Here is a 12,756-nt window from a genome sequence, read left to right as displayed (position 1 = left end):
TTTCTGGAACATTGGTGTATATTTAATTCACATAACTTCTACTAAACGATCCTAGTTTGTCATCAAACTAGCAGGTTAACGTTACTGAAATGTCCCAAGATTTGTTTTTAAACAAAGGATGACAACTTTATAAGTTAAGGTCATTTATTCTGGATGTGTCATGAGTTGTCGAGTTTTGATGTTCTGTTTTTAAATTGCAGTCACTGTTTTATTTCTACCCATTTGCTCTTGTGCAATTATTTCCTTGTGAAATGGTTTTAGTCATAGTTTTACCTGATTCTTTGGTTTTTCATGCGATTTACCCTCTTTCCACTCTTTAATCATCTTTCTCCAAGTATTTAGACTTTCTGTTTTACCAATTCTTGACCAGTTTTGCTCCATGATGTTTCCTCCTTCATGTTCTTTCCTATTTGTAAATTTGCTTTTCCTGCCATCCTCCCCCTTGTACTTGCGTCTTTCTACACCAAAGTACATGACCGGCCTGTCAAGCAGAAGTTAATCTCCAAATTCCATTTATCTACTTCTTGCTAAACCACATTTTCTAGTTTGTCATCTCTTATTGTGTTACCTAAAGACGTGTGGAATTTTTCAACTTATCTTTAACAAAGCTGGGCTGACTAACAACATTAACCAACTGGTGATGTGACATTTTTGGGGGGTAATTTGTTTAGCAGGGTAATTACTTTCAAACTTTGTTAAGCAACTTGATAAACAGTTTCAGTCAGCCAGAGAAGAAGTCAAAGTTTCCCCAAGATCTTTCCACTGTTTATATTTCAGTGCAATCCTTCGCGCCAGACCAAACCCCTAAAACTCGGACAGTGTCCGGTGAGCCAAAGCTTCGATGTACGAGTGGCCTCTCTCTCTGCTTCTGAGAATGATTGGTCAGTCCACGCCCTCGCCTCATTCTCTCTCCCTCTTCCTACTTAAATACTTTTAGCATAAAGAGAGAGAAGGAGGGGAGGGGGATGGGAGATCCATGGGGGATGGGAGCTAAGTGCTACCTCTGTTGTCACTGGCCAGAGAGAGAAGCAGAGAGAGAGTGGGAGAGAGAGGCAGGGAGGGAGGGAAAGAGCAGAGTTGTGTCCCATATGTGGAAAAAAAGCATAGCAGTGCACACACGAGTCCGGTCAGCTCCAGGGATTATCCTAGTGCTCTCAGATCTGATGGAGGACATGCAGGCATGAATAGGTAAGGCCGCTTGTCTTCTCTGCATCTCTGTGTCGATCTGCTGTCACGGCCAGCTGCTCTCCCTGCTGTTTGCCTGGAATCGAGCTCTTTTGAAGCAGCTCTCTCCTCTCTTTGGCCACTGACCATTAGACGTTTCTTCCCCCCCTGTGAACAAAATCTCTTTCCTGCAAAGAGGTTCTGTTTGTTTGAAGTGGAAGCTGTGGTTTGCTGCTGCGGCGCGGATTGTTATTCTGGGCTGCGAGTGGTAAAAGTTGGCTGTCAGTTTAAAGTGTGTGTGTGTGTGTGGGGGGGGTTGTTGCTGGAGTGAAGCCTGTTGGCGTCCAGAGTCGAATCGAGGGGGTCATTGCGTAATATCGTCTTCATGTGAACGAAGGAATGTAAATAAATGTCTTTCTTGTTGCTGTAAGCTGGGTGTCTCTGCATCCATGACAACAATGTTAGTTTACTGTGAATTATTGTGGCCTGATAAAGTTCTTTGAATTTAGGGAATAAATAGTGAGAAAATTCATACAATTTTCTGTAGAAGTTAAATATTTTTGTCTGTTCCTTTAATTTTTGATGTGATAAATGCATCTTTTTGCTGTGCATGAATAATTAAGCAAGCATTCCCAAAGCTCTTGTAGTTTATAGAAGAAAGAAGCAATAAACACTGAAAGATTAATCTGCCTTATCATATATGTATACTGAAATGATCAAAACCAAAATGAATATTTCGTACAGTATATGCTGACTTGCCTCTTTAAGTCAATTAGAGTAAAATTTGTTTCCCATTTTTAAAATGTATAATTCCACCCTGTCAACAAAATTAATTGAGGATCTTTTATTTACCAGATTGGTTGTTACGTGAAATGTGATAGGAGAGATCTTTTGACTACATTTGGCTTATGAACCTTCAGAAGTATTTGCTGTCTCAAGAATGCAGTCTTTATTACCCCAGCGCGTGGAGCAATGGTATGCATGAGTCTTTTTGTAAGGCAGATTTAGAAAACCCTCTTTGGAGGCTGAACACAGCTCCACAATCAGCTTAATGCCTGCCTGTAATGAATGCCCTTGTGTGTCTGAATTTGGCTGACTGAGTGTGTGAGTGAGACAGAGTGTGAATTCTGGTTCTGTTACACCGATACGGCTCTCAGGTTGGTCCGTAACTCTATCGTCCTCTGCTTCGGCGTGTTCGGACTCATCTGAAAGTGTTGGTTAACATTTGTCAAAGCTTTTCACAGCGGCTTCCAGCAGCCTCATCTATTTCTATTTTCTATTTTTCTGTGTTTTTCTCAGGGTTGTTCTGTTGTCAGTGAGCGCTCATGCCAGTGATGGACCCCAGCCGGACCTGCGCTAACCTTAGCTGGCATTCATGAAACAGCATTCCTCCTTACTGAGACCAGCTCCACAGAATGCTGAGTCCTATTGTCCCTTATAGTGAGTAGGACACTCTCTTGTTTTTTCCCCCCCCTCCTCTCTAAACTACACACCACAGAGGCTTGACTTAGTTGGACTTTGCCTGAATCAATGAGCTCTCACAGAAAAAAATAAGTGGGAGTGGACATGTGCAAACAGAACGAGAGATGCACCGGTGGCTAAAAGTCGGGCTCAGCGCAGAGACTGGACTTTTCTTTAATACGCAGAGTGGAAACGCTAAACCTTGAGCACTGAATGTTTCATCAGCAGCCGGTAGAAAACAGCTGTGGCACAGAAGAGGAACAGAGGAAGGATGGAGGGATGACGGGTTAAGCTGCACAAACCCCTTAGCTAGGCAAGTGTAATTTTACCGATACACCAATGCAGGACTTACCACAGCACACACTTCCTCCAGCTTCTCATTTTTCTTCCCACAGTGCTGACCTAATAACTGACATGTCCAGTGCCATTGCTCCCCTGTGGGCACCCTCACACCGGGCCTCTTAGGAGTCCAGTGCTTGGGCTCTCCAAAACAGCATTGTTTGGTGGCCAGCAGGGGCCAGCCTCTGTGGCCTCGTCCTCAAGAGCCTCTTTTTCCCAGCTCTTTAACTCGCCTCAATGGACCATTATTGGCATGACAGTTACAAGAAAGGAGGGAGAATCAAACAGAATAGTTAATTTAAAAAGTATTACTTTATAATTGATGACAGAAACTTCTGTTTGTGCACCGGCATGTAAAAACGCGTCGCAAAGGCAGCGTAGGCAGATGTGTGGCTGTTTCGAGTTAGAAATGCTTGACTGAAACATAATCTGATGTTTGATGTTTTCTGTTATTAGAGATGCACCACATGTACTTGACATGTTGATATGACTCAGATGTTCAGCAGATCAAATACTTAACATGCTGATCTTTTTTATGTTCATAAAGCGAGTAAAAGACAAGAACTCCCACCTCAAAGACCTCAAAGAAAATAAAAGTGTGACACTGACTGACACTGACCAGGAAAAGCTTTATCGTTACATGTCTAAACTTCAATGTCTTCCCCTTTAATGGCTTAGGAAGGATGCCATAATACTCCAGCATCACCTCACTATGCATTTAACACTGAATCATACACAACTTGATCACCGGTTAAGCCAGGCTGACAAGTACTTTTTATCCATGTTGGAAAAATTTGACCACATCAGCATCATGTCCACCACTGCTTCAAAATGAATCCAACTCTGACTCTGATATTGTAGCAATGACCCAATAGAAACATTATCTGATCTCACTGTGCTATGCACATGTGATCACTCACCTTGAAGCTGAACGTGAAACTGACAGCATGACCTACTTTCTGATTAATTCAGTTAAAAATGATCTGACCACTTGGGGGGGATTTGCAGAACATTTGTATGGATAAAGATTGTCTTTAATCGTTATTGTGATGAAATGTGTGGTGGTTATTAATATTGTTATAGAACTTGGTCATCATTAAATCCATTCTGTTATTGCACAATGAAACTATTTGTGAGTTTTGGCTGTGCAAGAGATGTGAAGTGGAAGCAGCATGAAAAAGGCCCTGGAATTACAGCTTCGTCTTTGACTTTTGGAAAAAATCTCCTAAAAGGATTGTTTATGTGAAATCACTTTTTGTTTCTGTCCTCAAAGCAAAAACTAATTTTTGTGTTTTGCCTACAATTTTTTTGTTTAGTGGCAATATAATAAATATCTGACTAAGTAAAAAAAGCAGGATAATATAATTCTAATTTACTTCGCTAAGTGATTCTTCTCCAGTAACTGAATATTTTTGGGCAATGTAAAATAAACATAACCGAAATAATGTCCTGGTTCCTCATGGTTAATTATGCTTCAGTTTATCACTTGAAGACCTCCAGACCAAGTTTTTCAGTGCACTTTACATACATGCAAAATTGGAAATAGAGCAACAGTAGCTTGTCTATTGCTTTTTGCAAATTTCATCCTTTTGATAGGTGCCATATCTACATAGTAGATCTTTTACTCTGAATAAGAAAGCAAGATGTCCAAAAGTATGTTCACACAAATACGTGTAATTAGGTTGACATGTTTGGATCACACTGAGGGCTCCATTTAGATTGCAACACCAACTTATTTGAACTTAACCAGTGACACACCTTATACTAAGTTGAGTTCTCCTGGAGACGGTAGCGCTAAGAATGTCACAGACGGATGGCGGAAAAGTTGGTCTGCTTTCAAACGTCTCTCTGCTGGTTAATAGGGATCTTCTGAACCTTTGTGGGGTGGGGGGCTCATTTTACGACTGGCCGCAGTGGTTTTCTCTGTTCGACGGCTTGGTAGGTTCCCATGTACAGCATAGCTCTGTTGTCGAGGTCATTTAAGAACAGCCCGCTAGTGTGTGTTTGCAGAAAGGAGCTTCGTATGGTTACGCACAGCAGTGTGAGGTAGTCACACTGTTTACTCTCAGACCGGTGACACACAAGCTCACCCATGTGCTTGCTGGTGACACTGCAGCTCTCAGTTAAAAAGTGGAGTCATAATTGAGAGAGATTTTGCATGTGTGCAGAGCATGCGAAGACTCTCACCTCCATGTTGGAATGCCACTTTATGGGAATGTCCGGCTTCCTTTTGCTACTTCTCACTCCCGTAGTTGGCTTTTCTGTTTCTGCGCATAGAGAATAGATGCACCCCTGGTTACATGACATGGCAACAGCTTGTATACACAACATGCTGTTGGTCCTCGTCTGTGGCCGGTCCAGAATACCTCAAGCTGGGTGAAACCGCTATCGCCGGACCTGAGACGAAACCTGAGAGAGATTCCAGGGGCCATGGATACTCCTGGAGGGATTTGGTGCAAAAATCTGTAATCTGCACTTCAAACACACTCTTAAATCAGTCCCAGGCCGCCAACCCAGGAGTGCCCTAACTCTTGTTGCTGGGGGCCCCCGCTGGTGGAGGGATACCTTCTCTTTTAAAGCAGCACACATGCACAGAGAATGACTACACACAAGAGTCCAGTCTGGCAGATTTTACTGCTCTCCTCTGAGTGACCCCCTGTCTTCTCTCTCTCTCTCTCTCTCTCTCTCTCCCTCTCCCTCTCCCTTTCTGGCTCTGTTTTTATGTTTTACTCTAAGTTTTAGAGCAGTTGATCTCATCCCATGGCCCCGCAGACATTGGCCGGAGGACCACAACGGCATCTTTCCCCATTGTAGGCAGAGTGGTATGAGTGTTGCCGTGGAGGGCCCTGTGAGGTCTTTGAGTAAACACACAGCCCGCTAAACTGTGTGTGAATAAGAGCAAGGATCATTAGTGTGGGTGTGAATTGGCTCTAATTAGCTTCCAGTGTGTGTGTGTGTGTGTGTGTGTGCATGTTGTTTTGTGCATGTATTGCAGGGGGGTGGATGTTTTTAGGGACCCGGGCTCCTGTGAGTCCACGGGCCCGGTGCTTTATTTCTCAAGGGGTTTATCAGCTCATTAAGAAGACCTCCGCTCCCATTAATGGTCCAATTAAGAAGCAAGGAGGTTGAGGCTCACTTGGATGGCTGCACTTCACTGGATTCCTGAGGCAGCAGAAATTCAGGGCTCGACAGTGTGACACGTTTTTCCACACAAACACGGCTAATTAGTAAATTAATGCACTTGAGAAAATACTTTAATGCTGTTAGATGTTTGTAGTGTGGAGGATCAAAACTTTGCCAGGGCAGCATGTGTATCGAATGTATTGAGACTTGCTTAATTTGTCCATGCACAAAGTAAAAGCTGGATGCAGAGAGAGAGTCCAGGTGATTTAGTTAGAAAAGGGAGTAAAGAGAAAGGCGAGGAAGATTGAATGGAAATGATGGAGCTGGAGAGTGGGAGATTGGTTGGGTTAGACAGATGGAAGGGGCGATTGGTCATCACTGAGCCTTAAGGACAGCTGTTCTTTGATATATTGGTGGACACAATGACCTAAAGCCAGCCTGAAGCCACAGAAAATAGGGACCCTGTGTTTTTTTGCTCTTGAAGAGAACAGGGGATAGGGGGTGGGTGGGCTGGACTCGGCTTCTGCCATTTGTGGATGTGCGCTAGCAGGCTCGGGGGATGGGGGGAGTTGTTTCTAAAATTACGAGCATGAAGTGACGCATCCAGCAATTATTCCTGAGGCTTTCTACTTTTGGAGAGTGCTGAGAAAAGTGCTGTTAAAATGAGCACGCTCTCAGATGAGACCCAGCCTTCCCGCTGCATCATCGTTAGCAATTCCAAACACGTTTGTCAATGAATCAATTGTTAACAAATGCCACCAAGTAGTTTGGCCGCCCTTCTTGTTCGTCCAGTTCAGAGAAAAACAAGCTGTGGTGACAATTGCTATTTGTTATTTTCCACTCGTAAAATAACAAATAGCAAAAATAATTGTTAAATTTATAACAGTAAAGAGTATTTTAATCTCGCAGTTTATTTTCTAAGCACTTTCTCATGTTTTGTTCTTCCTCTATTAAGTGGTATGATCTCCACATTGACAAAACTCTTCTGACAGCTGGCCTGGAACATTCCCAGCGGAGGTCGAAGCATAAAATAGACTAACTCCAACTGTCATCGTGAGACACGAAACAAAGATCTCAAGTACAGAGATAGGAAGGAGAAGAGACACACAGAGGACGCCCCTCAAAGCCATTGCAGGAGAGAGAGTTGTTTTTTTCCTCCTGGGATGGGACTTATGATCCATGTTTAAACTCGGGGCAGCAGGTGTGAAAACTCCACACCAGATCTCTGTTATTGCATCTTTTTAGGCCATTGAAAGAGATCCAGACTGAGGCAGAGCGAGAGTGTGGGATTGTGCTTTCTTTTGAGTGATAGTAGGCCTGTGATTAGTGCTTAAATTTATTATAATTTTCCTCACTCATTTATTTCTGAGTGATATGTACCTGTCTTGATGTCACTTAAAAATGGCCTCAAGAACTCACCTTGCACTTCTTTTTGCAGATATTTAGCAGCACCTCACACAATATTTCAGTACCTTTTGATTAAAATAATTTAGCATACCATATTTTCATACTATAGAGCGCACCTTACTATAACCGGGCTATAAGCCGCTGGTATCTCCTCCGCTCTCGGTTTTCCACAAGGACACAGCAAAGGGCAGAGTCCTTAATAAATCTGCTATTAAGGTCTCCAACGCCGAACCATGGATTCATTCACGCCGAGCTTACGTGCAGCGGCTCTATTTCCCTCCTGTACTGCCAGATCGATACTCCTCAACTTAAAAATCTTTTTCTTCGTGTGGTTTCCATGATGAGGGGGTATGAGTTTGAAGAAAATTCTCCGTTGTGCCTGCTGCTAGCATGTGCTTGTACTACTATTGTATTATAACTTGAAAATTAGCACTTTCTTCTTCTATTTCCAATTTTGACTTCCAATGATTCACTTCCTGCTGAAGAGCCCCCTGGTGGTTGAAGAAAAATCCACAGAAAAACCGCATCGGGCTATAATCCGCATGGCCCAAAGCGTGGGAAAAAACTAGTGGCTTATAGTCCGCAAAATACGGTATTTGACACTGATTTATATTAATATAAAACTGTAATATAATTGAATATTTTACCGCAGCTGTTTTGTAATAATGCAGATGAAAAAGTTTATTTCATACCATAGTGGAAGACCACCTTAAGACAATTTTGTACCGTCTCCTCCAGCCATGTTGTAAAATGCAGTTGGCCTCTCAGGTTGGTGCTTTTACGACTGGCTGGCAGTATGTCACTGCATACTGCCCAGAAAGAATGTCCTGTTTGATATTAGTATCATAAATCACCGTGAACTTGAAAACAAAGGACTCAGGGGCCTTCTAATGACAAATCAAGATATGAAACATAAATAATGGATTCTCGGATGCTTTTTATGAGCACGCTAAACTTGTGATGGCAGAGGTTTTTACAAAGTTTTGAAAAATTGTTTGCCTGACTTTTTTGTGCACATTACACTTGATTTTGTTCCAGTTGCTAATTGATTAGTTTTATGCAAGCTGATAACATAAAAGCAGTTTCAGGTTTTAGATAAATAACATTTCTTTATTGTTTTACGTCTCCTTAAGTCTGTTATTCCCAACTTGATTTCACAGATGCTCTTTGGATGAAGGATGGACAGCCAACAATTTTCACAGCTAAGCCCAAAGTTATTAATTTCGCTGGCAAATTTAGGTAGAAAGTGATCTTTTATTTTTACCAGTAGCTATCTCTAAACATCAAGTAATAATGACATTTTGAAGTGGCTAAGTCAGAGTCCCCATTTAAACTGATCTGTGGAAGGAGCCAAAGGTTAGGGCGATGGTAATCATGCTTTCCAATTTCAAAGCCCACCGCAAAAGATAAATCAAGTTACCACTGACAATTGCAGCAAATATTTTTCCGTTGAACATTTAGAGGTGTATAAATACTTAAATAAACTAAAATGTAAATTAAAAACATACTTTTTTTTTCAAACTAATACTCACTTTACTCACTTTAAGGCGTAGGAGGTGAGTAAGAAAGCTCAAAGTTAGCCATTTTCTTTATCAGTGAAGTTTTAAGACCTAAAGCTAGAGGAAGCACATATCCTGATATGTCCAATGTTCATTCAGGCTGTGAGACAGGGAGAGAAAGCAAGACGTTCAAGTGAACATATTACATTGAAGTATCTGTTTTATCCTTTTCAGTTTTCAGACTCCTTGTTATAAAACTTGCTAGATTTGGTCATGTCAGCTACTGTTTGAAAAGGCAAAAATAACGATCTACAATCTCCAGGGAAAAAGACTGATGATTAGTTACTAATCCTACCTGTGCTGATCACAACTAATATACTAAAGGCCATTTAAATTGTCTACAACCTAATCATTTTGACTTAGTTTTAAAACAATATTAAAATCACGACTATGACTTGATTTTAAAAGTATAACATCTTCACATTATACTTTTAAATCAGGATGGGCTTAAATTGGTATTAATAATCAAAAATATCCCAGACTGATTGTTGTTCAGAAAACTGTGATCACTTTTACTATCTTTACAATAAATACTAGAACATATTGTTCTAAAATTGGTGAGGTTCACATGTGCCGATGATGCACAGTGAAGGTGAGTCAGCTTGTTTTGTTGCCAGTCATTTTTCTATTCGCTTTTGTCGCAGCAATACTTGGGTTTTACTGAGAACGGGCGATTTTTGTACAAACTGAATTTCCTAAATGTTGCCAAAATACTCAAACTGATCATCTGTTTACATTTTTGTAACATTTTACCATGTTCAATTTTTAGATAGACCCTTTTTCTTGGATTTAAACGGAAAGATTCAGCTTTGCATCCTGTCCTCAAATTGCATCTTGTTTTTCTAACGCGTTTGACTCCTGCCTCATTGCGGAGGTGTATGATGTCGAGTTGTTAGGTTTATCAGTGGACGGAGGTGTAGCTCAACGCCGAACAGACCCTGATTGAATTGATCCAAAATGCTGCTGTTTACAAGCAGCCCCCTTCACAATCTGCACATTTTAATAGCACAAAGTCCCAGAAGGCTTGTTGCATCCGTGTATGTTTTGTTCCTCGAGGCATGGAAAATAAAAGAGCCTGGAAGGACGAAGGGGAACGCAACCTCTGGGGAGCAGTAAAACACCGCTGGGTCCCTCCGTCTCAGGGCTTAATGCCAAGATAACTTTTCACCTCCAACCTATAATATTTTTATGAGAAACCACAACAGAGCTGGAAGTAATGCCTACTTTATGGTACAAAAACTACTGTTGTGTTCTCCAATAAGCACTGGATGAGGGGACTTTATAGATAGCAGATCTGAGCATGTTTAGACTATAAAAAAAACCTCCCTCCTAAAAGTGAAAATTGCTGAAGAGAGCCATGCCGCTGTCTTCATCTCGTACTCCTGCCATAGGATGCAGCTCACACAGGTCCCTCAATAAATCCCACCCTGACACAAAAGCTGTCAGTGAACTGCTCCTGAATAGATTAATAAGATTTCCATAATTAGACAGGCCCCTGACAATGGGATCCCTTCGGCTTTGTCTCAGGGCCAACTGGATTGTTCGATCCATGCACGTCTGCTGGATGGTTGTCCACCACAAAGGCTGCACAGACAGTAAGGCGGTCAGCAGAGGAACATCTGTCTCTCCTGGGGCCGAGAAAACACACACAAAGAGTGGGAAGTTTCACATGCACGGACAGAAGGTTCTTATCAGCCTCCTCACAGCCAAAGGAGACCATCAGTCAACATAGGAAAGACCTGTTCCATATTAAATCAAAAAGATTATATATACATATTCAGTGCTTTTTCAGTGTGATCCTGGTACGAAAGTAGCTTCAAAAATAATCAAGTCTGGATTAAAACTTTTCTAGCATAATAATGTCTCTGCCTACAGGTTTTAAATCTATAATCCTCCCATGTGTGCGTGAAAGTTGATTTGTTTGAGGCTGGAAAACAGAAAGTAATGGAGGCGCAACAGAAAAATGAATTTTTACCTTTAATATTTACACATTTTACCAGCTCTGCACTCGCCTTTCTTGATGTCTTAAATAATTTGCAATCTAAGCTGACACTCGAGCATTTACTGAGGTTGATCTAATGATTTTACTGTCGTCACACATTGTCCTGATTTCCTGCTTCTAATCTTAGCTTTCTTACCGGCCCTCCAATGAATTAATCTGTGTGATGGCTCCGATTTAGGCAGAACCATAGATTAGAGCTCGCTCAAACTGTTACTGCTCTAAAACCCACAATCCAGCAGAAGGCAGCATTTAATTACACAGAAAGGGCTAAACTCTGCTGAAATGCTGCTGCTTTCTTCACAGACGAATGATTCAGTCACTTTTTTTTTTTTTAGAAATAATGACAGTGAATTTGGTTCTTCGTAAGCACAATCAGCTGGTGGGATGGGAGAGGTGAGACGTAGTTCTCTGTATTAGTGCTGATGATGGAGTGGACAGCAGTCAGCCCGTCTCACAGGGTCCTCTAATGTCTGCTACAGTCCCCTCAGAAAGGACGGAGCGCCTGCTGTCCACTCGCTCTCTTTTTCCTCCCTCCCTCCGTCTCTGCCTTCTTCCATCCCTCCCTCCCTGCTGCAGGTTTTATGAGCTCCCCTGGGCTCTCATCCATCTTTGTCACACACAGGCCCCATTATTGGGGCTGCTCGCAAACTGGTCCGGCTGCAGATGGGAAGGGCCTGCAGGACATGTACGGTTTCTGTGGCCCGGACAAAGACCTGCAAGTCAGTCCGCAACAAAACAAAGCAAAACTGAAAAACAAAAAAAAACAAAAAGTGGTCATCTGGGTGTGGACAAGCCTGTAATTCTGCAAGTGAAGATGTGTGAGAATGTCACAGTTTGCTGCAGTGGGTGTGCAGCCGTGTGTGCTGTCAGAAGCTTAGCGAAGCACTTGAACTGGTTTGGCCATTGGGAACTTAGGGGAGTCTATTTGAATATGAAGGACATGATAATCCAACGGCCATCTGGTCCGCTGGTCTCATCTGACTGAATAAACAACAGGCGTAATCTGAAAACACACACGGGGAGGTTTGGAAAGACGCAGGTCAAAGTTTAGCAGCGAGATAGTAGAAGCAGAATCTCGCGCTGTGGATATTGAGATTTGATTTAAACAGCAATAAGAGTCCTGGCTCCACACCTACAGACAGCCATGAATAATGAATCATCAGGCGGCTGCTGGAGGAAAAGGCAAAGAGCTGCAGCAATGACGGCTTCTGCTATATTCCTTTTTACCTCGCCGTTCCTGGCCAGAGTATTTCTCACCTCGGGGTAAATTGTGACAGTTCGATAATGCCAAGCTATGTGTGGAATGTCAAGCTAATGCCTGAGCAGGAGGCAGGGCTACCATATCCTACATCTAATGCTAATAACATAAAACTATTCGCAATTTAGCATTTATGGGATGTTTCTGAGTTTGTGTTTTTAGGCAGATTTAGTAAAGAGGCATGGAGTGAAAATGTTATTTATAGAACATTAGTTATTTGTTTTTTCCAAGCTGCTTCGACCTCGCTGAAGTCAGCTAGAGGAGCAGACATTCCCCCTTCCCAATGTTCCATAGGAGCCTGTGCTGATGAATAGCTCACTATGCTGCACTTCCAGTACACCCCCTTTTTCTTTCCCCCTCTCTCTAAACCACTGTCCACACGCGCACACGCATGCACGCACACACACACACGCACACGCACGCACACACACACACACACACAC

General features: G+C 42.2%; 1 protein-coding gene across 2 annotated transcripts in view; it reads left to right on the top strand.

Moving 5' to 3' along the window:
* Positions 1-990: 990 nt before the first annotated feature.
* Positions 991-12,756, top strand: part of fignl2 (fidgetin like 2) — an 18,363-nt gene continuing 6,597 nt past the window's right edge. The window contains exons 1-2 of one of the 2 annotated variants that reach the window (XM_008413569.2): positions 991-1,188; positions 2,464-2,604. In XM_008413569.2, the coding sequence (XP_008411791.1) occupies positions 2,580-2,604 (25 nt within the window). In that variant the 5' untranslated portion in view covers positions 991-1,188; positions 2,464-2,579. Of the gene's footprint in view, positions 1,189-2,463; positions 2,939-12,756 lie in introns of both variants that reach the window. The other variant, XM_008413570.2, reaches the window with a different exon arrangement.

The sequence above is a fragment of the Poecilia reticulata genome, linkage group LG7, assembly GCF_000633615.1.
Source record: "Poecilia reticulata strain Guanapo linkage group LG7, Guppy_female_1.0+MT, whole genome shotgun sequence".
Taxonomy (NCBI): domain Eukaryota; kingdom Metazoa; phylum Chordata; class Actinopteri; order Cyprinodontiformes; family Poeciliidae; genus Poecilia; species Poecilia reticulata.
The sequence above is the reverse complement of the archived record's forward strand: the minus strand, read 5'-3'. Positions and strand labels throughout refer to the sequence as shown.